This window comes from Prionailurus bengalensis, chromosome E4, assembly GCF_016509475.1.
Source record: "Prionailurus bengalensis isolate Pbe53 chromosome E4, Fcat_Pben_1.1_paternal_pri, whole genome shotgun sequence".
NCBI lineage: Eukaryota > Metazoa > Chordata > Mammalia > Carnivora > Felidae > Prionailurus > Prionailurus bengalensis.
Genome location: NC_057360.1, coordinates 66857526 through 66880043, shown reverse-complemented (window position 1 = coordinate 66880043; position 22518 = coordinate 66857526). Strand labels below are relative to the sequence as shown.

General features: G+C 59.6%; 3 protein-coding genes across 11 annotated transcripts; 1 reads left to right on the top strand and 2 right to left on the bottom strand.

Moving 5' to 3' along the window:
* The first annotated feature begins 27 nt into the window (after window positions 1–27).
* Window positions 28–6835, top strand: METTL25B (methyltransferase like 25B). Of its 4 annotated transcripts, none has more exons than XM_043568334.1 (8): window positions 28–317; window positions 3191–3315; window positions 3412–3604; window positions 4041–4103; window positions 4359–4502; window positions 4956–5437; window positions 6015–6199; window positions 6578–6835. In XM_043568334.1, exons 1-8 carry the CDS (start codon window positions 207–209, stop codon window positions 6697–6699), a joined length of 1425 nt encoding a protein of 474 aa, XP_043424269.1. In that variant the 5' UTR covers window positions 28–206; the 3' UTR covers window positions 6700–6835. The 4 variants fall into 4 exon arrangements, with proteins under 4 accessions (XP_043424269.1, XP_043424268.1, XP_043424270.1 ...); XM_043568335.1 differs by having other exon boundaries at window positions 94–317; window positions 3418–3604; XM_043568336.1 differs by lacking the exon at window positions 28–317 and adding an exon at window positions 639–830.
* Window positions 6789–10756, bottom strand: MRPL24 (mitochondrial ribosomal protein L24). Of its 3 annotated transcripts, none has more exons than XM_043568346.1 (6): window positions 10734–10756; window positions 8270–8512; window positions 8097–8192; window positions 7787–7890; window positions 7385–7515; window positions 6789–7285 (listed from the first exon to the last, which is right to left on the bottom strand). In XM_043568346.1, the coding sequence occupies exons 2-6, from the start codon at window positions 8450–8452 to the stop codon at window positions 7149–7151; spliced, it is 651 nt and encodes a 216-aa protein (XP_043424281.1). In that variant the 5' UTR covers window positions 8453–8512; window positions 10734–10756; the 3' UTR covers window positions 6789–7148. The 3 variants fall into 3 exon arrangements, with proteins under 3 accessions (XP_043424281.1, XP_043424280.1, XP_043424279.1); XM_043568345.1 differs by lacking the exon at window positions 10734–10756 and adding an exon at window positions 10600–10699; XM_043568344.1 differs by lacking the exon at window positions 10734–10756 and adding an exon at window positions 10524–10629.
* An 805-nt stretch (window positions 10757–11561) lies between these two features.
* On the bottom strand, window positions 11562–20964 carry HDGF (heparin binding growth factor). 4 transcript variants are annotated; one of them, XM_043568340.1, is made up of 6 exons: window positions 20593–20964; window positions 14672–14748; window positions 14406–14544; window positions 13560–13745; window positions 13101–13324; window positions 11562–12919 (listed from the first exon to the last, which is right to left on the bottom strand). In XM_043568340.1, exons 1-6 carry the CDS (start codon window positions 20677–20679, stop codon window positions 12913–12915), a joined length of 720 nt encoding a protein of 239 aa, XP_043424275.1. In that variant the 5' UTR covers window positions 20680–20964; the 3' UTR covers window positions 11562–12912. The 4 variants fall into 4 exon arrangements, with proteins under 4 accessions (XP_043424275.1, XP_043424278.1, XP_043424276.1 ...); XM_043568343.1 differs by lacking the exon at window positions 20593–20964 and adding an exon at window positions 20251–20387; XM_043568341.1 differs by lacking the exon at window positions 20593–20964 and adding an exon at window positions 19630–19653.
* Between the last annotated feature and the right edge of the window lie 1554 nt (window positions 20965–22518).

Genomic DNA, 22518 nt, shown 5'->3' with positions numbered 1-22518 from the left:
CCTCTGTGATGTAGTGCGCGGCGCCCCGCCCCAACTCACCCCACGTGTGCGCGACACCGCCCGCTTGGCGCTGGGGAACGTCGCGACCTGTGACGTCAGGGGACGCATTCCGTCTTCCGCCCCAGCCGCAGGCCCCCCGCGGGGCGCTGACCCTGGCTCCCCGCTCGGCTCGTTCTCGCTCCTGACGCCACCAGCTGGACCCCGGGATGCCGGGCGTCTCCGCCCGCGGCCTCTCTCACGAGGAGAGGAGGCAGCTGGCGGTGAACCTCACCCGTGTGCTGGCGCGCTACCGTCCCATCCTGGACGCCTACATCATCGTGAGGCCACAGGGGTGTGGGCGGGGTGCTGCCGGTTGTGCGGTTGGCTGGGTGCCCGTGGCAGGGGCAGAACCTGGAGAGGTGGCTTCTACTCTCTTTTTTTCTATGGGTTTCGGTCTGTGGTCTGTACAAAAAGGGTTAAAACTGGGGTTACTCCCTCCCGGTTTTTGAGTTGACATACGTATTAATATTTCTAGTATCTCGCTGGTTTCTCTAACTTTCCCAAGTCCAAAATAAAATGCGTGAACAACAGAGCCACGCTGCAGCTACGTTGAGCTCCCCCAGGAACCTGTGAGGTGTTCCAGGAACACACGTGTTCATTGATCCGAGCTTTGCATAAAGTCCTGGTTTAGTAGCCTACTGGACAGCCACAGCTTTGGAATCAGACCAGCTTGACTGCCTCCTTTACTGTGTTAGATGGAGGCATTATTAAGAACTTCCTGCCACCTGTTTCTCAGCTGTAATAGGGATCCCTGTCTGAAGGATCGTTATGAAGAATGAGTGAGATGATGTGTAAGTGGCACCAGCATCCACTGAATCGTTCAGCCCCCCCAAGCCCAGAAGCCATTATTGATTTAACTCTTGCTTTCATTGATCAACAGTCCAGTTCTTCAAAGCGTCCTGTTGCCTCTACCTCCAGAACAGATACTAAATTCACCCTTTGTTTCCACCTCCATTGCTACCACCCTGGGCCAAGCCACCATCATCTCTCTCCTGGACTCCTTCCTAACTGATCTCTGTGTTCACTTACTCTCCATAACCACTTCTTCATAAAGCAGCTTGATCCTTGTAAACTGGGAATCCCGGGCGCCTGGGTGGCTCAGTCAGTTGAGTGGCTAACTCATGGTCTCATAGTTGGTGGGAGGGGGTCCCGAGTCAGGCTCTGTGCCTGCTTTGGAATCTCTCTCTCCGTCCCTCTCTGTCCCTCCCCACCCCGACCCAGGTATGCACATGCAATCTCTCTCAAAATAATTTTTTTAAAAATGTAAGTTTGATCAGGGCACCTGGCTGGCTCAGTCCGTAGAGTTTGCTACACTCTTGATCTTGGAGTAGTAAGTTTGAGCCTCACGTTGGTGTCAAGTTTACTTGAAAAACACGTAAATCTGATCGAGACACTGCCTTGCTTCCTAGGTGCTTTGATGAAATCTTAACTCCTTACCATTATCGAAAAAGTGCTACATGATCTGTCCCCTGCTGCCTTTTGAAGGCTAGCACATTCATCCTCTCCCACATTGACTCTACTCCACCTATACTGGCCTGATTTCTGCTCTGTAAATATGGCAGGCCTCTGGGCCTTTGCACTTACTGGTCAGCCTGGAATGCTTTTCCTCCACAGGAAGGCAAAAGAAAACAGTGATTAAGAGCAAGAACTGGAGTCCAGTTGGTTTCAGATTCCAGCTTTCCTGCTTACTAGCTTTTTGACTTGGGCAAGTTACTTAACAGCTGTGTGTCAGTTTCCTTCTCTGGAAAATGCCAAGTAAAAATAGTACTTATCTCATAGGGTTGTTTGAAGATTAAATGCATTAATACACGGAAAATGCTTGGGACAGTGCCTGGTATATTAAAATATCTTATGAGTGTTTGCTATGACCTGAGTTTTTTGTTTTGTTTTTTTTTTTATCGAGGTATAATTGATATGTAACTTTGTATTGGGGGTATAACACAGTGATTTGATATTTGTGTTGCAAAATGATCACCATGGTAAGTGTAGTGAAACACCCTTCACCTCTCAAGTTACCTTTATTGTGAGGAAAACTTCTAAGGTCTGCTCTCATCAACTTGCAAATATGCAGTCCATCATCGTTAGCTGTGGTCACTTTGATGTACATTACGTCTCCATGACTTATTTATTTTTACAACTGGAAGTTTGTATTTTTTGACCCTCCTCACCCATTTCGCAAGCTCCCCAGACCAGTGTTCCGTCCGTACTCTCTCAAGCTCCGTTGTGTTACCGTTTTCATTAGTGTTTGATCGTCTCTGTGGCACTTGACGTTACCTGAAATTATTTTTTTTTTTATGTAAACTCTGCGAGAGCAAGAATCTTGTCTGGTTCATTGTTGTGTCCTCTGAGCCTAGACTAGAGCTTGGTGCGTAACCAAAGCTCCAGAATTTGTGTTGAACAAGTGAACAAATAAAAACACCGTGGCATATAAAGTGTGTGATGCATATAATGGTAAATTACTTTTTTAATGTGTTTATTTTTGAGAGAGAGAGAAGGGGAGAAAACAGGAGCGGGGTGGGGGCAGAGAGAGAGAGGGACAGAGGATCTGAAGCAGAGAGCCCGACACGGGGCTTGAACTCACCAACCATGAGATCATCTGAGCCGAAGTCAGATGCTTAACCGCTGAGCCACCCAGGTGCCCCGTGGTAGATTTTTTTGGTTTTTTTTTGAGTTGTTTTTTGAGAGAGCACAAGCAGGGGAGGGACAGAGAGAGAGGCTCCCAAGCAGGCTGCACGCTGTCAGCCCAGAGCTCCCACGACCTGAGCCAGAATCAAGAGTCAGACGCTTAACTGGCTGAGCCACCCAGGTGCCCGGGTAACAATGGTAGATTATCAAGCGGTGATGTACTAATACCGCACAGGTCAGTCACTGTGGTGTCGCAGATGCCGGTGAAGACACCATCCTTGCCCTTAAGCACAGTTGAGTAGAGAAAGCGGACACATCCATGAGTAGGGACGCTGCTACAAGAGAGGTGTCCGGGATGCCATCTGGGCTCCGAGGAAGGGGGAGGCAGGAGCAGGCTTCAGAGGAGAGGGGACTCGGAGGAGTAGGAGGCGCCTGCTGGCCGCAGCCAGTGGCCCTTCGTTGAGGACGGGGAAGGGCGGGAAGGGCAGCGGCCTATTGACCACTCCCCTTCTCCCTTCTCCCGCAGGAGTTCTTTACAGACAACCTGTGGGGCACACTCCCTTGCTCGTGGCAGGAAGCGCTGGATGGACTGAACCCGCCACAGCTGGCCGCACAGCTGCTGGGGATGCCTGGGGAAGGGGAAGTGGTCAGGTATGGGCAAGAGGGGCCCCGTGCCGGGGGACCCAGGGTGTCACTGTCAGGATGCAATGGAGCTATTCACTGGGGGCCCGGGCTGGCCTATCGCAGGTACAGGTCGGTGTGGCCACTCACCCTGCTGGCCCTGAAGTCCACAGCCTATGCCCTGGCCTTTACCCGGACACCTGGGTTTCAGACCCCCTCAGAGTTCCTGGAGAACCCCAGCCAGAGCTCCCGCCTGACAGCCCCGTTCCGGAAACACGTCAGGCCCAAGAAGCAGCATGAGATCCGGAGGCTGGGAGAGGTGAGATGGCGGGGGGGGGGGGGGGGGGGGGGGGGCGGGAGGACCCCTTAAGGCTATGGGTTGCCAGGATGTGGGCACTTCGCACGGCCCGCAGGACCATCCTTGGCAGGCATGGTCTGGATGCTGGGTATTTTGTGCGTCCGCCCTCTCGACGGGTAGGTTGGTGGCTGTGTCTGAACCAAGGTCTTCCTATTCTCCACCTCCGCAGTCTGCTCGGGGCTTCATAGCAGCGCTCTCCTCCTCGTTCACGCTGAGAGGAGCAAGGAGAGGAGGCTGAGCCTGGGGTCAGCACCTCCCTTTCGGTTTCTCTACCTCGTGTTCGTGGCACCCCTGCCCTCTTCCTGTGCCCTCTGCAGCGCCTCCGCCCCCGTTGGGGGTGTTTGCCCTGGGAGCCAACACCCAGTGGCCAGGAGAGCTTTGTTCCCTCCTCTTGTAGTTGGTGAAGAAACTGAGTGACCTCACGGGCTGCACCCAGGTCGTGGATATAGGCTCAGGCCAGGTGAGTCAGACCCTTAACATTCTGGGTTTCAGGTCTGGGTGTTTCGTTGTGTGAGTCGTGGGGACAGAGAGCTGGAGGCAGGTCGTCAGGCTGCAGGCCCAGGGAAGCAGGTGCTGGGCAGTGGTGGAACTAGGCAGGGCGGGACTTGAGCCTCCTGCGGGCCCGGGACCCAGGCGTCCAGGTCACTGCTAGGGAGGCTGACGGCAGAGAGGCCGCTGGACGGGACCGTCTCCACCCTCCCTCTCGTGACTCCAGGGCCATCTCTCCCGATTCATGTCCCTGGGGCTGGGGCTGACAGTGAAGAGCATCGAAGGCGATCGGAGGCTGGTGGAGAGAGCCCAGCGCCTGGACCGGGAGCTCCTGCAGGCCCTGGAGAAAGAGGAGAAGAGGAGCCCACAGGTCGGCCAGCTTTTCGTGCAGCCGGGGCTGCGGGACGAGGCCCGCTTGGCAGGCATTGGGCACCAAGGCCGACTCCTCTCTGTTTCCGGGATTGACGGCGTGATCCCCAATTCTGCTACCCCTTTGAGGGCCCCCGTCACCCAAACCTCCTCATACCGTAAAAGCACTTGCTGGTTACAAAGCGCTTTCTTCCACCCTGACGTGCGCTTCTCCCAGCCACCTGTGGAGCGGCCGGTCAGGTGTTCGTTAGGCTCGTGACAGAGGGGAACCGGGACTCACAGACGAGGAGGTTTGCAGTTGATGGTGATGGGCCCCAGAGTTCACCCAGCTCCCCCGTCCCCCGGTTCTCTCCCTCTTGGGGAAGGAGTGCAGGGGACACTCCCTTCCTGTGGCCGGAGGGGGCACAGGGACAGCAGACTTCCCACCTGCCTCTGTTCCGTCCTGCCTCCACAGGTGACCCGGGCCGGCCCTCGCCACTCCCCACACCACGTGGTTAGGTGGGTAGAGCCCACGGCCCTGTGCAAGGAGCTCCTGCTTCCCCTGGAGCCCTTGCCTCCGCGCGGGGCCCGCCTGCTGCTGACGGGCCTCCACGCCTGCGGGGACCTGAGCGTCGCCTTGCTGAGGCACTTCTCCTGCCCCGAGGTGGTGGCCCTGGCCTCGGTGGGCTGCTGCTACATGAAGTTGAGTGAGCCTGGCGGCTACCCACTGAGTCAGTGGGTGGCGGGGCTTCGTGGCTCCGAGCTGCCCTACAGGCTGCGGGAGGGGGCCTGCCACGCCTTGGAGGACTACGCCGAGCGGCTACAGAGAGCGGGCCCCGGGCTCCGCACCCACTGCTATCGGGCAGCACTGGAGACGGTCATCCGGGGCGCCCGGCCCGAGCTTCGACGGCCAGGCGTGCAGGGGATCCCCAGGGTCCACGAGCTCAAGATCGAAGAGTGAGGCTGGGGGGGGGGGGCGGGGGGGGGGGACGGGCATCATGGACTGAAGGTCTGATTTCCCTCCCATCCTCACTTGTTAGTATGAACGAAAGATCTATGGGGCGTCGGGGTGGGGGTGGGGGCTCAGTTTAGGCATCCGGCTCTTGATTTCCACTCACGTACATCATGATCTCTGTCGTGGGCAGAAGCCTGCTTGAGGGTCTATCTTCCTCTGCCCCTCCCCTCAAAAAAAACCAAACCACAAACAAAAGAAGATCTAAATGTGCCCAGGGAGTTGATCTTGAAGTCTGACCGGACAGCTTCTCAGAATTCTTTTAGAACCGAGTTGTCACTCTTTTGTCAGGGGACCGTCCAGGTCTTTAAGTGCTAAAACTATGGTCAGATCATTGTATAGATGATAAACTTGGGGACCAATCTGCTGCTGGACAGACAGTTCCCGGCCAGGGAAACTTAGGAAAATGCACACTAGGGTGGCAAACCCAGCAAAGCCGCCATCAGATCGGGAGCGTCCAGTCTGGGTGGGAGGGGAGGCTCCTGAAGCCAAACTGAGCATGGTCTGTGGCTGACCCCACAGATACGTGCAGCGGGGGCTGCGGCGGGTGGGGCTGGATCCCCAGCTGCCACTGAACCTGGCTGCCCTTCGGGCCCACCAGGCCCAGGAGAACCGAGTGGTGGCCTTCTTCAGCCTGGCCCTGCTCCTGGCCCCGCTGGTGGAGACACTGATTCTGCTGGACCGGCTGCTCTGCCTTCAAGAGCAGGGTGAGGGTGGCCCACAGCAAGGACCAGGGGCTGGGGCGGGGGGGGGGGGGGGGGGGTGCTGGGTCTCTGAGGCTCCTCCCTCCGGCCCCAGCCCCGCGGCGGAACTCAGACTAGCTGCTTCGGGTACCAGTGGGGTGGGAGATTTGTCCACGCACATTCCTGCTAAGTCGGGCTCATATCCCATCTTGCGTTTTAAGCAACAACCACCCCAGGGGTGGGGGGTGGGGTCGGTGTCTGGGGTACCCGTATTCCTGGTAGAGAATTGGGTCTCTTAGACACCTCAGGCCCCCCGCACAGGGAAAGGGGCTGTGCCCACAGGCCTGGCAGGGAACAGCTGAGTTCGTGATTCCTCCCTGAGTAGCCCTGCCTTTCTTCCAGGCTTCCATGCTGAGCTCCTGCCCATCTTTAGTCCTGAACTCTCGCCCAGGAACCTAGTTCTGGTGGCCACCAAGAGTCCCCTGGGTGAGGCCTTCTCTCTTCTGGAAACTGAAGACAGCTGACGAACTCCATCTGGAATTCACCCAGAGGACCAGCCTCCTAGCTTCCTGCAACCCTGGCCTCTCCCTCCCCATGTTAACGTAATACTGTGTAAAGGTTTATTTATAATTTATTAAATAAATGAAATCTTTATTTCTCTGCCACTTCTATTTTTCCACCCCCGCTCCCGCCAGCCTCCCTGATGGATAGCATCTCGTTACTCACGGGTCTCCCAGGACCCGCAGGCCCTGTCCCTGTGGAGGCTGCCTAACTTCCACCCAGGCTGTCACAACGTGAGGACAGACGCCCCTTCCTTCAGTCCCAGAAACAGGTGTGCTGGGTTAAGGTGCCGATCTAGCAGACGCGTGTGGGGGAACTCCTGGCTCTCTCTTGGTATCTGAAGGAGAGGTGGCCTGGACCTTGGAGGCTAAGACAAGGAGGGGAGAAGCTGATCTCCAGCTGATTCCCAGGATCAGTACCAATAGACTTTCTTGTGTCTCCGCGTCTCCTGGATCCCCATCGCCTCCATCACCTCCTCCTCCAGTGTCTTTAAACGGGGCACGTAGGTTCTTTCTAGGGCATCTTCCACTGATGTGTCTTTGGGGCCATCTATTGAGCCAGAGGAAAGAAGATGGGTGGGAAATCCCCTCCCTCCCTCTCCTCCCACCACCCCCTGTCCCCGTCTTCCTGCCCCTCACCCAGCCTCACCAGTCCAGGTTTCAGGGACGATGCCATCAGCTCTGGGAAACTCAGGTTTGGGGATAATTCTTCCTGATCTGGTGGAGACACGTACCCGCTCTCCTGCCTCCGTGAATCTCCACTCCACGTCAGTGGGTTTCCTAGTGGACAGAAGAGATGAACCCAGCCTGGGAACCACGTCTTCCGGCTACGTGCTGCCCCAAAAAGTCAACAGCTGAAAACATGAAGGTCACCATCTTGCTGCTGCTATGTCTGTACTGGGGGTGACCCACAGGGGTCACGTCCACCAGAGGGATGGCCCCTTTCAATCTCCAGAACCTCCAACCCACCATTCCTTTTGTAGAAACGGGATCGACACTGATGCACACTCGCAGGGCGGGCAGCCCTCTGACCAGAGCCCCACGTGCTTGCCTGTCCACGGGATCCACGAGCTTGACCTGGCGGTGGAGCAGGGGTGCTTCACTGGGGATCATGGTTCCCCGGGAATCCACGGTCTTGCCCACATAACGGTAGTGCTGTCCCAAAGAGGGGGGATATGAGAACCGGGGGTGTGCAAGGGGGCTCGCCCACCGCGGCTCGGGGCGTTCAGCCCAAGCTGGAAAACAACGTCAGCTGTCTCACTGTCCCTGCAGCTCGTCTCCTGCCTCCCTAGGCTGCTCCGAATGCGGTGACAGAGGGGACAGGCTTCCTGAGCACCCCTGAGCGCCCCATCTTCACTCACCGTGTTCAGCCCCTCCAGGACCACCCAGTTGCGCTGCCGGATGACTTGGACCACTTTGCCTTGCTTCCCAGCATCCTTGCCTTCTAGGACCTCCACCTGCAGGAAGACAGGAGGGTCAGGGAGGGGGGCCCTCACCCAGCCCCCCCCACCACTCCACTTCATCCAAGGCTCACCCTGTCCCCACAGAACAGATGCCATTCTTCATCCGAAACGGGCTCCACGGCCACCCGGCGCCGCCTGGTCCCCGGAGGGTTCTTCCTCTTGTCTGCAAGAGAGCCTGGGCGGCTCATCCCATAGCGGTAGTCGCGGGGCAGAGTGACCTTGGATGCCAAGGCCAGCAGGGCAGAGAGACGCATGGCTGGAGGCTGTGAGAAATACCCTGGCCAGGGAGGATCCAGAAACCTTCCTCGTCAGCTCTGAAGGAGACAGAAAGAAACAAGCGGGCAAAGAACATTTTTTTAAACACTTAGTCCCTTGCTCAAGGGATCTCATCTCACGGAGTCCTCACAAGATGCTATCTTCCCTTCACGGATGAGGAAACCGGCTCAGTGACTTGCCCGCGGTTATAAAGCTACTACGTGAGAGAACTGACATTCAAGCCCACAACGTCTGACTTCAAAGTCCAGAAAGAGGCCAGGGACCACGCGATCTAGTCACCCCTGAATCGAGTAGACCCAAACAGGGCTTGGCGCATAGTAGATACTTAATAAACAGTTACTAGGTCGCTGCAGGAACAGTGGGATAGGAAAAACACAGGTAAATGGAACAAAAAAGAGGCACAAGGCCAAGGGGCAGGCATTCACAAGGAAAAACAGCAGAGATTAAAAAACAGTACTAACATGTCCCTATGCCACTCACAATTCCTGAACTCAGTCGGGAAATAACCACTCTTCCTCCCCAAGGCAGCTTCTTTTCCAAAGAAAAAGGCCCCAGAAGCAGACTTTAGGATTACCAAGTCCTACATTTCCCAAATACGTATATTTTCTAAGCCTCCCGATTTTGGATGATGGACTAAATCAGTTGGGGTGGTGAGAGCATGGAGGGCAAAAATAGTTAAGTGCTCCCATTTTTATTGATTTTTTTAAGAGAGAGCAAGCAGGGGAGGGGCGCCGAGGGAGAGAGAATCCCCAGCAGGCCCCACACTCAGCACAGAGCCCGATGCGGGGGGGCTCAATCCAAGGACTCTGAGATCGCGACCTGAGCTGAAATCAAGAGTCAGATGCTCAACGGACTGAGTCACCCAGGCGCCCCGTGAGTGCTTCAATTTACTGAGCACTTACTACCTGCCAGGTGCCATGTTTTCCTGCATCATGCGCTACAGAAAAGGATTAAGGAGGGCATCTTTAATTCTATTTTAGAACCAAGAACAGAGTCTAACTTCAAAGTACAAATAAAGTGGGGGATTCACCTTCGAATGCTCCCTCTCTGTAAAGAGAGCTTTCCTACTATTCTTACTTTCTAATCTTATACTCTAATAAAACCTTTTGCCTGCTGCTCAAAAAAAAAAAAAAAAAAAAAAGTACAAATAAAGTGCACTCTAATGGCATAAAGAGCTGTGGGTTCTAGTCCCTGTTCCACCACCTTCCTCTATGATCCAAGGCAACCTAGCTTACAAGCTTGTGTCGTCATCCTGAAAACTTTACAGGGTTGTTGGAGCCAAAGTACGTTTAATGTTTTAACAAAACAAGGTACAGAATAATGCGAATCGTATTATGATTTTGGGCAAATTAAAAAATACATACTGTGGCACAGGCTTAAATATTTATGCGAAGGCAACAGGAAACAGCCAAAGTACTTGGCTGGAGCAAGGGCACTATCTGGGGGAAGAGTTACTGTCCATCTTATTCCTTCCCCACGACCTTTGTTTACATTTTCCCACTATGCGCCCCGGGGGCGGGGCGGGGGGGCTGGTTTATCTGAACCTTCGGAGTTTTCTTCTTTATACTTCTCAATGTGAAAAAGAAAGTGCCTATGTTATCTTCAATTAGCGTTGGCCTCAATGTTCCCGTGCGGATTCAACAAATGCTTAGGAGCACAGCTAGGTGACAGCCTTAGTGCGAGGAGCCTCACGGATTACTAGCGTCTGATCTTCCCGCCGCCCCGGGAGGGAAGCTGACAGGTGCGGGTACCCCAAGGTTCGTTCCCCAGACGAGGAAACCGGGCGCTGGGGGCTACAGGGCCTGCTCTAGTTCGCAGCTGCACAGGAGCAGGGCCAGCGTTCGGCCCCAGGACGCCAGCGGGGTCGCTGCAAAAGGCCAGGCGTCGGCCACTCTAGGTCTGCAGCTCCGGGAGGAGACCCCCAGAAGCCAGCCCCTAGGCCCTGCCCTCCTCTCCCGCACACCCTGCAGGGGCTGTCCCCGGGGGGGGGGGGGGGGAGGCTTCCGCGGCGTGGCCCGGGCCCCGGTTCCAACAGTCTTCACCACCCACCCGCTCCAAGCAGCCGGAGCAGAGCAATCCCGGGCGAGTCCAGGGCGGCCACCACCACCGAGCACTCAACGCTCACCTCCGCTTCGCGCCTCGCCCCACGCTGCCCTGCCCCCCCGCCCCCCCAGCGGCGTCCGCACATGCGCCCTTCGCCCTGGTCCCTCGGCTTTCTGGGAAATGTAGGCTGAATGCAGAGCGGACGCTCAAACCAACCTCGCTCTGAAAGCCGGAAGTTGTAGTCCACCGCTACGGAGCGAGCTGGAAACAGGAAATTTGGTCGGGTAGGAAAGCAAGGAACACCAAGAAGCACGTCGGGAGTTGAAGGCAGGGCAGGATAGGTGCGGCGCTCGGCGCGTCTTTGCGCACGCTCTGCGTGGAGGCCGCTGGGAACCGTAGTTCTCAGAGAGGAGGGCTCCATTTTCTAGGGGATTGTGGCTTCCTGTTCAAAGCAGAGGGCTTCCCTTTCTAGGCTGGGCTGCGGCCAGTCCTCTGCCCGCGCGCCCGTCTGCAGCAGGGGACCGGGGCACACTAAGAAACTGTCCTGGGTTTTCTGCAGAAAGGAATGACACGTGGGCCCTTCCACTGCCGGTCGATGGGCTAGTCACAAAATGTCAGCTGTGGGAGGCACCTGCGATGACCTGGTCCAACCGCTGCGCGCAACTCGGGGTAGCTGGCCGTTCCACGGTACCGGCCTCCGGGCCCTTCCCCACCAGCGGAGGGCGGCGGGCATCCCCAGCTCCTGAGCTCAGCAACACAGCGGCCCCTCCCCACTCCGTGGCGGCCAGGGGCTGCGGCCAGATGGTCAGCACGCACACTGCACTTCTCGTGCAGGCCTTTAAGGCTTCCCAGGTGGGAGCAGGGCAGACGGTGGTTCAGCTGCGGCTGCTGGGAGCAGCGCATTCCTGGGTGTTTGCTCTCCTGTCTCTCAACCTGAGAAAGGAGGCTGGCACCACTTCCTCCGTCTGGGAAGCGGGCCTGGAAATGGCCACCCCCCCCCCCCCCCACCGGCCGCCCACCCAAAGAATCAGTCAAAATCCAATGTAGTAATCAACGGGTTTTATTTTCCTAGAACTGAAATCGTCTACGGTTTTCAGAGCTAAAGTCCCAAAGCTACAGTCAGCAATTTTTCATCAGAGCCCAAGGGGGGGTGGGGGGGGCGGGGAGACAGGAGACGGGAGAGAGGCATAGAGGCCGCTACAGAGGCTGGGCAAGGGCACTTATTCCCCTGTCCTCCCAGTGGGTTTCAGATCTGGTGACAACGCTGAGGAGACCAGGTGAGGGACGTGATGGGAACGGACACCAGAAGGAACACCAAAGCCCCAGCTACAAAAAGAAAAGTCATCAAACCCCAAATAGAAGGGAAGCCTCCCAGTGCACCTCGTAAGTGGGGGCAAGAGAGGGGAAGGAGCCGGGGATGGGGGTGGCACACAAAGGGATAGGGGTCTTTAAAATTTTTTTTTGTAATTTTCTTTTATTAAAAACATCTCCTAAAAAATGTGTCTTTTCCTTTATGTCTGGGTGACATATGTGACTGTAGGATGGCCTTGAGCACTGTGGGGAGAGGGAAAAGGGCAGCTAAGGGGTCTCCCCAGGGCATCCTCTCTCTGGCCAGAGATCAGAGGTGGACAGACGCTCCTCAATGCTCCCACCCTAGCTGGGTGAAGCCAACCCTCTGGACCTCAGGTCCTCGACCCAACAACTTGGAAGCCCCCAAATCTTCTGACGATCATCTATGACTCCCAGAACTCCTGGGGTCAGCAAAAGGAAGGTTGGATGTTGCCCATCATCAAGGGTTTATGGAAGGGAGCCCCTCCCCTACAAGCTGTCCCACTCCCCCTGAATCTAGGGGGCTGAGAGAACAGGTCCGGGAGGAGGGGACAGGAGCGCACGAAGATGCCATCTTCCTGCCGACCCCCCACCCCTACTTGAAGATCGCCCCTCTCAGGCCCAGAAGCCTACCCTGCTGTTTGATTCTCCATCCCTTCCAGTCCTACCCCCGATGCCAGCTAATCCAGAGGTCCAGAATGCTGGGGGGGGGGGGGGGGGTGGGCAGGAAGGCGTCAGGAGGTGGAAACCACCAGTCCAGGCCCCAACAGATACCCTGGGAAACGGCTCCAGGCAGGGAGGGACACAATGGCCTCATTGCAGCCCACGAAGCAGAACACAGGGCCCTGACTCAGATCACAGGGGTGTGGGGATCTGGAGGCAAGGGCCAGGTGGCCTGCCCCATCCAGGTCAATCTCCAGGGGCTGGGCTTGGAGTGGGGAGAGTTAAGTGGCAGAGGAGGGCGGGGCGGGGTGGGGTTCCCAGTTTGCAGGCCATGGCCAGTTTCCCCAGTAGCACCCAGACAGCAGCAGGAACGGGGCAGGGGCTCCTCTTGAAACATTGGTGGCTACAGGCTGCGGGGGGAGGGTTGGAGGGGAGAAGGGTTACGGGTGTGGCCTTGGGCTGGCCACACCCCAGCCAGTGTCCACTTCCTGGGAGAGCCCACCCTGCCTCCGTGGCAGGACCCCCCTCCTCCTCCACAGGTGGCTGGTCAACCCCCAAGCCCAGCTGCCTCAGAGCAGGGGGCTCCCTCACCTCTCACGATCTCTGATGCCAGGGGCCTCAGAATCTTCCTTGGCAGCCTCTTCCTCCTCTAACTCCTCATCTTCCTCCTGAGGAAGCCCCCGGCCAGAGCCGGGCTCAGAGGGGGTACGGTTCTTCTCCACCTCCACAGGGAGGGGCCTCTCAGCCTCCAAGGGGGCTACTTCCTTCTCCTCCCCTTCGGGGTCTTCTGTCTCCTTGGGACGTTTTGGGGAGTCCTAGGTAGGGTTGGCAGAGACGAGGCGGGCTGAGGCCAAGGAGTGGGGGTGCCAGCCACCCACCCGTGCCCCTCTTCCACAGAGGCTCTTTCCTTGACATACCCACAACCCCCTTCCCCAGGCCTCTGCCGCTGAAGGGTCTCCTGTGCCCCAGCTTCTTGGCAAGGGACCCCCAGACTGCAGGGTCTCTGGAGTAGCAGCTGGCTTCCCTGGGACCCAGGCGGGGATCAGTTACCTCCAGCAGGTCCCCCGCTCTCCTCTTCAGCGCCCCCTTCTCATTCTTCTCCTTGGCCGGCTCATCGATGACCAGCTTCCCTTCCTCGTCGCTGCTACCCTCTGCGCTCCCCTTCTTGTCGCCATCACCCTCCGTGGCTTCGGGCTCGGGCTCGGGCTCATCCACAGAGCTCTTCTTGGGGGCAGACTGCGCGCAGAGACGCCAGAGGCTGAGTGGCACCTGCGTGGCCTGCGGGGGCCCCTCCCCAGACCCACCCTCGGCCACTCACTCCTTCCTTCTCCCGCCTCGCCCCCGCCCCCCCCCCAGGTGCCCAGTCTCACGAGTGATTTGAGACCCACCTCTGTCGGATTAGCCCCGGGCTAAACCCACTGGCCGGGCAGGCAGGGCTCTGTGCAGGAGGGGGGAGGGCTGGAGCAGGAGGCAAAACCTCGGGTCAACTTCTCCCAAAGGGAGCTGGGACCCTTTCCCCGCCGACCCCCGCCCCCCACCCTCCCGCCTCATCCTGCCCGGCTCACGAGCACCTCCTCCTGGAAGCCTTCGTGGAAAGAGTTAAGGCCAAGTCCTACACTCACACCGGGTCCCTTAAAGGGCTGTCCCCACTTACCGCCTCTGTCCTGTCCTTGCCCCCCAGGCCACTGTCTAAATAGCACAATGATACCACACGCCTCCCCCAACCCCAGCCCCTCCTGCAGGGCCCCCCACCCCCACCCCAGGAGCTCCTGCCCCCCCCCGAAAGGCCTGGTTTCTCAGTCCTGAAAGCTAAGCATCCCGCGTGGGCCCGGGTTCCAAATGAGCCGGCGGCCACACCTGCTTTCCAGGGGGTCTTTGGGGCCGCTGGCTGCTCACCTGGTAGCCCGAGGCCTTGACAGTAGGGTTGTTCTCGATCTCCCACAGCCCCTCGCTGAACCCTTTCCTCTTGTTGGGCTTGCCAAACTTCTCCTTGGACTCTTCGTAAGGGAAGAGGTCTTTGGGACCCAGGAATGCCCTGGGGAGAGAGGGGAGACTGTGCTCTGGAGCCCTCCCTGCCTGAGCCGCGGGGAAGGGGCGCCGACACCACCTGTGGCCCACGGCGCTCTGCCCATGGCCCTCCCCACCTCTGGCCCCTCACTCACGTCTCATGGGTCCCGAAAAAAAAGACTTGGTACTTGTTGGCTGTCGACTTCACGGCGGCCTCGGGCATCTCGTCAATCTGGGAGCAAGATGAGGAAAGTTGAGTGTGAGCCGAGTCCTAAGGTCACAACTTGGGGCCGAGGTTGGCCTCCAGGACATATCTGTGTAAAAGCCGACGGAGAGGGGCCCAAGACGTCACCGAGGTGGCTTCTGAACCCTTTTTAGAGGTGGCACTTTGCTCAAAGTCAGACAGCAGCCCCAGCAGAAACCTGGAGTTGGCCCCCTCTCCTCAAGCCCGACGGCACGGTTCCACCTGCCCACAAGCCCACATCCCAGCCAGCGCCGGTGGTCACCTCTTCCCCCGGGCTCTCGGCCTCCACCCTCACGGGACTGCAGCCTGCCTACAATGCACCGGCCCCAGGGCAGCCAGAGTGGCCTTCCAAGCACAGCACTTCGCCCCTGCTGAGACCTTCCCAAGTCTGCTCGTGATCAGAGCCCCCCCGCCCCGTACACCTCTTCCTGAGGAGGCCATACTCCCAGGGCTGCCACCGATATCTGTCTGGCCTTGGGCAACTTACTGAACTGCCTTCTACCTCAGTTTCCTCATCTGTAAACGGAGAGTCACAGAACTCAAGCCACAGGGATTAAATGCGGTTTGCCCCACGTGCACTAACTAGCTCTCCTCCTTGGCCACTGGCTGCCCTCCCCCTCTCTGCTGTGGCCACCCTGGTCTCTGCTCTCCCACACTCACTAACTCTTGGCGAGCCCTCCAACCGCAGCCCCGCATGGCTTCCTCCGGAGGGCGCCCCCACCCCTCCTGGCCCAGCTGGCTCCCCACAGAAGCCTCAGCACCTCTCCTTCAGAGCGCCGGTGCCATGGTTACCCACATCAACATCTGAGCAACGCCCATGTGGACTCTCTGGCCCGCACCTGCCCCGAGACCGGACAGCAGGTGCCCAGCAAACAGCAGGCTCACGGGAAGATCTGCTGCATGAATCCACGAGACAGATAAAGGCCACTGCTCTGGTTACCGTGGAGGCGCAAGACCAAGGGGCTGCCTATTCAACAACCCCCCCCCCCAGGGAGCAACCCCAAAAGCTTCTGGGGAACACTTTGGAAAGCCTCTTGATATAGTCAGACACTCTCATTTTACAGATGAGGAAATTGAGGTCCCCCCCCCCCAAACGGCATAAGTTAGTGAGGGTCCCAGAGTTGGTCTCCTGCCACGTCCTGGGGGAACGAGGAGGGAAAGGTGCAGAGATCTGGGGTCAGAGGAAACGCACAGGCAGTGGCCCCAACAGCCTCCCCAGATCAGGCCAGGAGAGCCCAGGCCAAGCGAGCTGGGGGTGGGGGGACTACAACTCCCGGCAACACTTGCAGCAGCCGCCTCGGCTGCCTGGCTTCCCGCCGGACACGGGCCAGGTGGCCATGTTGACTGGGGCCCCACGCGCATTTAGGACAGAGACAGACAGCCTGAGGCATCCATTAACACCACCAGGACTGGGACACAGTGTCTGACCTGGGGGCCTGGGGACACAGGGAGGCGGGGTGCCGAGAAGGCGCGGAGACACACCCAGGAGGGGGCGGAGCCCCGGGCAGGGAACTGAGGGGCACCGGGCTCCAGGCACGGAGTCTTCAGGTTCCTGGGCACCTCCCCCCTCGCCCTGTGGCCTCTGGGGACAGAAGTCCAGCCCCTCCCCTCAGGAAAGCCCAGCACCAACTGGGCCCTCCCCATGACCAGGAGGTTGGGGTGTGATAGCAGGGGGTGGAAAGGCACGCAGTTCCCCCCCCACAAACAGGATCCCCATCGCCATGACAACCCACCCCGCCCCCGGGGCCACTCAGCAACCAGGAATGTGACCACCCCTCCCCCCACTCTGGATTGGGGAGGAGGGGACACGAACACACCCCACCCCCCACCCCCACCCCCGAGCCTGGAGTCTGGCACCTGGGTCCCCGGCCTGCTGGAAACCGCAGCTAGCGCTGGAGGGCCCAGGCCCTTCTCGGGAAGCCAGGCCTGGGGTGCGGGAGGAGGAGGAGCCAGTCTTCGGCCAGGACACCTGGGTCTTGTGACCAGCTGGCTCCCCACCCTCCTCTCAGAGGGGGGCGAGGCAAAAAAAAAAAAGAGAGAGAGACTCCAGGGCTTAGAGGTCCCAGGAGACGTGCACAATAGCACGAACTCTCCCCTAGGCCTCTTCTCCACCCATCTCGACCCCAGGACCCAGGGCAGGGGTGGGGGGCAAGAGGGCCTTCCTGGGGGTGCAACAGGGAACCTCGTGCTCGGGGCTCACACCTGAGCCAGGGCCTCAAGGCGCAAGAAGGGTGAAAGGGAAGAAACTGAGGCTCAGGAGAGGGGGTGGGGTGAAGGAAGGGTCAGACAGGAGGGGACAGGAAGCTCTCTCCAGGAGCACAGCCCTCAAAGCGCTGCCCCACAGGGCTTTCCCATGTAAAGTGAACTCCCAGGCAGCTGAGCGGTGTGACAGGGGACCCAGGAGGCCACCAGCTGCCCAGCCTCAGGGGCGGAGGAGAAACAAAAGAATGGATGAGAATTAAAAATAGAACCACACGCCAGATACACCCGCCCTGCTGACTTCTAGCCAAATGAAGGGTGGGTATGGAGTTCAGAGGGAAGCCAGGGGCCTTCGACCCCAAAAGGGTCACCCTGCTCCCGGCGTCGCCTTGACGGTGGTACCTGTGGGGGAAGCGCCAGGACAAGTGGGCTGTTGTCACTCAGTGGAATCCTCAAGCCCTCACCTCAAAAAGGGGAAAAGTCCCTTCCATCCTTCAAGCTACAAAGGAAACCTCGTTTCTCGCGTTTCAAAGCAAAGGGCAGTTCTTTCCTGCGTATGGAGGACGTGAGGTCTCAAGAGAGGCCTGTACCCCCAATACAGACATATGTCTCCCAGGCGGTGCCTTTATATCCAGACCGTGACTCACAACAAGTGAGTCAAGGGTAAGCGGGGCAGGGTGGGGCCGGACCAGTGCTAGGGACCCTGCCGCAACCCCCTCTACTGGTCAACGGGGGAGGGGGGTCTGCTACTTCTCAGCCATTCCAGAAATCCAGGCAGGTTAATTCTCCCAGGCGGGGGCCCATCCACTCCAGGCCCAACCCTCTGCATGTGCCTGGCTCCATCAGACAGACCCGAGGGCAAGAAAAGCTGCTCCCCCCCCCCCCCGCCCCCAGGGCTCATGGCCACCCGCTGAAGCCTGATGAGGGACCCCAGGTGAGGAATGGGGGAGGAGACTGAACACCTCTCCCCAGTCTCGGACCCAAGCCAAGTCGGGGACCGCCTGTCCACACGTAGGAGGACAGCAGGGAAGGCTAAGGCCACACTGCCTGCCAGCCAGGGTTCTGACCACCACACCCAGAGCCGAGCCCGGCCTGACCCAGGAACCGGAAAATCTGGGGCAGGAGACAGTTGGGGCCGGGAAAGTGTGGCAAGCCCAAGAGGCAGAAAAGAGAAGGTGGTGCCTGGACGTGGGGGAGGGAGGAAAGCTGGGTGAGGCCCTGTGGCTGCTCAGGTTTTCTGGGATTGTGAAACAGGAAGCAGAGAGAGGAGGAAGGAACCTGGGGGGGTGGGGGGGAATCCCAGAGTCTTGAAGGTTAGTTGTTAAGTGCTTGGAGATTCCCCCCAAGAAGTCAAGCCGAAGGAAGAGGGGAAGGAGAAGGTTAAGATGTTGTGTGGCACTGCAGTCGGGACAGGTCTTGCCTACCACGTGGCCCCTCCGGCTGGCTGGGCTCTCCAGTCCCACCCAGTCAGCCGTCCTCCCCAGAAGCAGGGGCTGAGGAAGGAAAACCCACTCAGCGGCCTCCACCTGGCCATCCACGAGGCCCCCTTACTCCTCTTTGGTCTCAGGAAAGGCCAGGCCCCTTCACTCTGCCCCTCTAGGGGCTAAGACAGCATCCACGCATGGAGAGGAGACCCAGACTTGTCAGCTCTTTTGGCATCCCAGAAGGATCTATGTGGGAGATAAGAGCCTCGGGTGCACCGATCCCCAGATGTCACAATCGAAAGCTGCAGCACAGGCAGAGGGTGGCACCCTCCCTATCTCTTGGAGATCCAGTCTGACCTCCCCTCCCCAAGCCTCGCTCTATCTAAAAGCTCCAGGCCTCAACAGGAAGGCACTGCCCCCTGGTCCCGCCCTTCTGTCCTGGAGGCCGAGGAAGGATGAAGACAAGACTAAATGGCATCCCCAGTCCCAAGGGCGGCCTCACCCTAAAGGCCACCAGAAACCTGGAAGGTCTACCTCATAGGGGCCAATGTGGGCCCGTCTGTGTCCCCCTCACTGTTTTCTCTTTCCTGATCCAGAAGGAGTTCCCTGCAACCCACATTCCAGCTGCACGGCTTCCCCGGGGCCTGGCCCAGCCTCCAGACTTTGTCCCACCCCCCCCCCAGGAGGTAGGAGCCGCAGCAGAGACCTGGGTTCAGTTCTTGCCCTGCCCAACAGGGCCTTGGCATCTGGGCCAAGAAGCCGGACGGATCAAAGGTACAGAGTAAAGTACACAAGTGCTCACAGGCCACATACCCCAACACACACGCAAGGCTGTCTGCGGCTGCTTCCTCACAACCCCCCTAACCCCCAGCCCAGGCACTTAGAAGGCCCTGGAAGCTGAGAGAGCCCCTCGTTTCCATTCCAGTGTCTGGACATCTAGAGGTTTCAGGGAACAGGGAGCTCAAAGCATATGGGGTTAAGCATACTCCTCGAAGAGGGTACAGGGTGAGGAAGGGACTCCTGGGTTTCCTGAGTGGCCCCAAAGTTGGCCTGGCCCTCTGAACAGGTCCCGGCAGAGCCTGGGGCAACTTCCCAGGCTCCAAGCAGGGTCGGGCCAGATAAAGACACAGACTCACGTGGAGAACCGTAACCTAAAGCCTGGAAGCAGTTCCGCACTTGGCCCCCTGGCTTAGAAAGCTCCCTCCTCCCACTGCCCTCGGCCCTATTTCACTGCCCAGAGTCCTACCTCCAGGGCACAGGGTCACGACTGCACCCAACTGCAAAGGCCTCTCCAGACCAACTTGGAAGTTGCCAGAGGCGCTGCCCCCTGTAACACCCCCAAACTCCTCCAGCAACCTCCCCTCCCTCCTTCCCTCCTTGAGCTGTCCCAGTCCTTAGGGGAAACCTGAGGAACACAGCAGGTTGGGCTTCTGGGCCCCACCCTCCCACCTGGCCAGGTGCTGGGGTGGGGGTGGGGGGGCAGGCCCTCAAGTTGGCGGGCTCAGTCAACCACATGGCACACTGGGCCGTTGCGGCGGGAGGCTCCTATCTAAGGGGAGAGGCAGCTGGGGCCCCCCCCACCTCCAGGAACGGGCAGCCTGGACTGGACCTGCCGGCCTCCCAGGGGCCCTGCCACCCTCAGCCCCCAATCTGAGCTGGCAGCATATGGAGCGCTATTTTTGTGGGGCTGAGCAGCGAAGGGTTCTGGCAACTAATTTCCGAGCCAAGTAGATCCCCTCTCACGCCGCCCCCAAACATTCCTCGACCCTCCCAACTTCAGACCTCTCGCGGCCGCCCCAAACCAAAGTTTTCCAGAAGCGAACTCCGCCTCCGCAGATCCCTCCCCGGGCTGGGACCCTCCCGCTACCTTCTCGCTCCTAGCAGGGTCTGAGCGGGGGCAGCGATCGGGGAGGGCAGCGGGGGTCTCTAAGCGGGTCCCGGGGCGCCCGGGAGGGGTTCCCGACGGCCCCAGCCCAGGCCGCGTGCCCCGCGCCGCCGCGCTCGGGGGGAGGGGGGGGGCCGCGCGGACGCCGCGCTCGCCGGGGCCCCCGCCCCCACCATTATGTAACCGGCGGGGGGCGAGGAGGCGCTCGCAGCGAGCCGGGGACTCGGCCGCCCCCCGCCCGCGCCCCTCCGCGCGCGGCGCCCGCGTCCTCCCGAGTGTTACGCAACCCAGCCCGGGGCCGGGGCGGCGGGCCGCGCTGCTCACCCGGGCCGGCCAGTGCGGGTAGCCCTTCATCTTGGCGAACACCAGGTCCCCGCACTTGTACTCCTTCTGCCGGTTGGAGCGCGACATGGCGGGGCTCCGGGCGCCCCGGGCTCCGCGCCGCGCCGGCGAGCGTGAGCCCAAGTTTGCGCGCGCGGCGGTGGCGGCGCCGCTGCGCTCCGGCCCTCGAGCGGCCCCCGCCTCGATGGCGGCCCCCGGCCCCAGCTCCGGCGCGGCCACGGCTGTGCGCCCGCGCCGCTCGGACGGGGCGGGCGCGGATGCGGCGGCGCGGTGCTGCGCGCTCGTGCGGTTGTTTGTGTTTGAAATTCAATTGCTCCCTCCTCGGCGCGAGGCCTCTTCCTCCTCCCCCGCCGGCCCCCTCCCCCTCCTCCCCCGCTCCCCTCCCCCTCCCGCGCCGGTTCGATGCGCGCGGCGCTCGGCGCCCCGGGCCTGCCGCGGCCCGACGCCCAACCCGGGGCCGCCCGGCGGCGCGCGGCGGCACAGGCCTGAGGAGCCGAGCGCCGAGCTCGCCGAGCGGGCTTTGTGTGCAGCTGTCGGGGGGCGCCCGCCCGCACGCCGGCCGGGAGGAGTTGGCGCCCGGCTGGACGGAGCGGCCTGGCGCCCCTCCCCTGGCCCGGGGGCGCTGGCTCGCGGGGCCCGACGCGGCCGCGGGGGCCCGTGTGGGTCCCTGCCCTGCGCCCCCAGTGCGCGCCGGCCGCCGACGTGCGGATCGCCGGGGGTCCGAACGGCGGGCTGTGCGCCCCGCAGCGGCCTCGGCTGAGGGGCGAGGCTCCAGTTTGGGAGCCGGGAGGTGTCCGAGGGCTTGGGGTACAAAGCGGCCACGTTCTGGGTGCTGCTTCCTGGCAAAAGCGATCTGGGCTCCGCCGCCAGCTCAGCCCGCAGAGACGAGCCCTGTTCTCGCGGGGAAGAGACCGTACAATGCCAGTAAATCCCAGACCATCAGTAAACCAAGCCGTGAAGCTTGGGGAGCAGAGGGCACTGCTTCTTGCGGGGGGCGGCGGGGGTGGGGGGGGGGCGGGTACTGGGGAAGACTCTTTGAAGGATTCCCAAAGTTGATGACTCGGATCTGGGTCTCCCAAGAGTGATTTTGCTGGATTCCAGAGACGACATCGTAGCCTAGGTTCTGTGATCACAAGTGGTAGAACCAACCCTTCCTTGAACGCGGGTCTCTCCCCGTTAAGCCAAACGGGACTACTGTCATTACTTCTTTGGTTTGCTGTCACCATCGATCTTGGATTCGCTCAAATCCAGACACCTGTGTGGTCTCAGATAAGACAACTTTGATCTCTTACCGCACTTCCAGACCCTTAACATCTTGCAACTAGATATTCTGGTAAAATAACGTGGTTTTCTTCGCACAAGTTTCCTGATCCGACCTCAAAGCATATGCAAGATCTCCCTGCAAAGAAGCGCGGAAGGAAGGCCCACGTCCGCGTGCCTTCCTCCTGAGAACCCGGATCCCTTCCTTGCACTTTCCTCAGTCAGTTTCCTCAACCGCGAGGTGGGATAACATTCTGCCCTGACACCGTCTGAGGCATGGGGTGACTACTTACTAGCGGAGGCCCGCGGCTGTTACAGCGTCCTTCCTATCAGCCTGCTGTCCCTACACGCCACATCCTTACGGGCAATGCGTGTTACAAGTTTTGCCTTTATAACAGTGTGGCCTCCCGGCATAATTCCCCCTTGGGATAGGAGTCCCTCCAGCCCTGTCCCAGGCGCTGCTGGCACAGAGGGCCACTCTTGTTGCGATGCGTGGCCCCAGCCTCCCCGCGGACTTGTCGATTTGCTTCAAAAGCAAATCCAAACTTGTTGCAACAGAGCAGCTAGACTCCAGTTGGTGTTTACTTTGCAAAGCATTCCAGTTTGAAATGTTGTCAGTGTGATAGTCCACATTCTGTCAGGCTAATG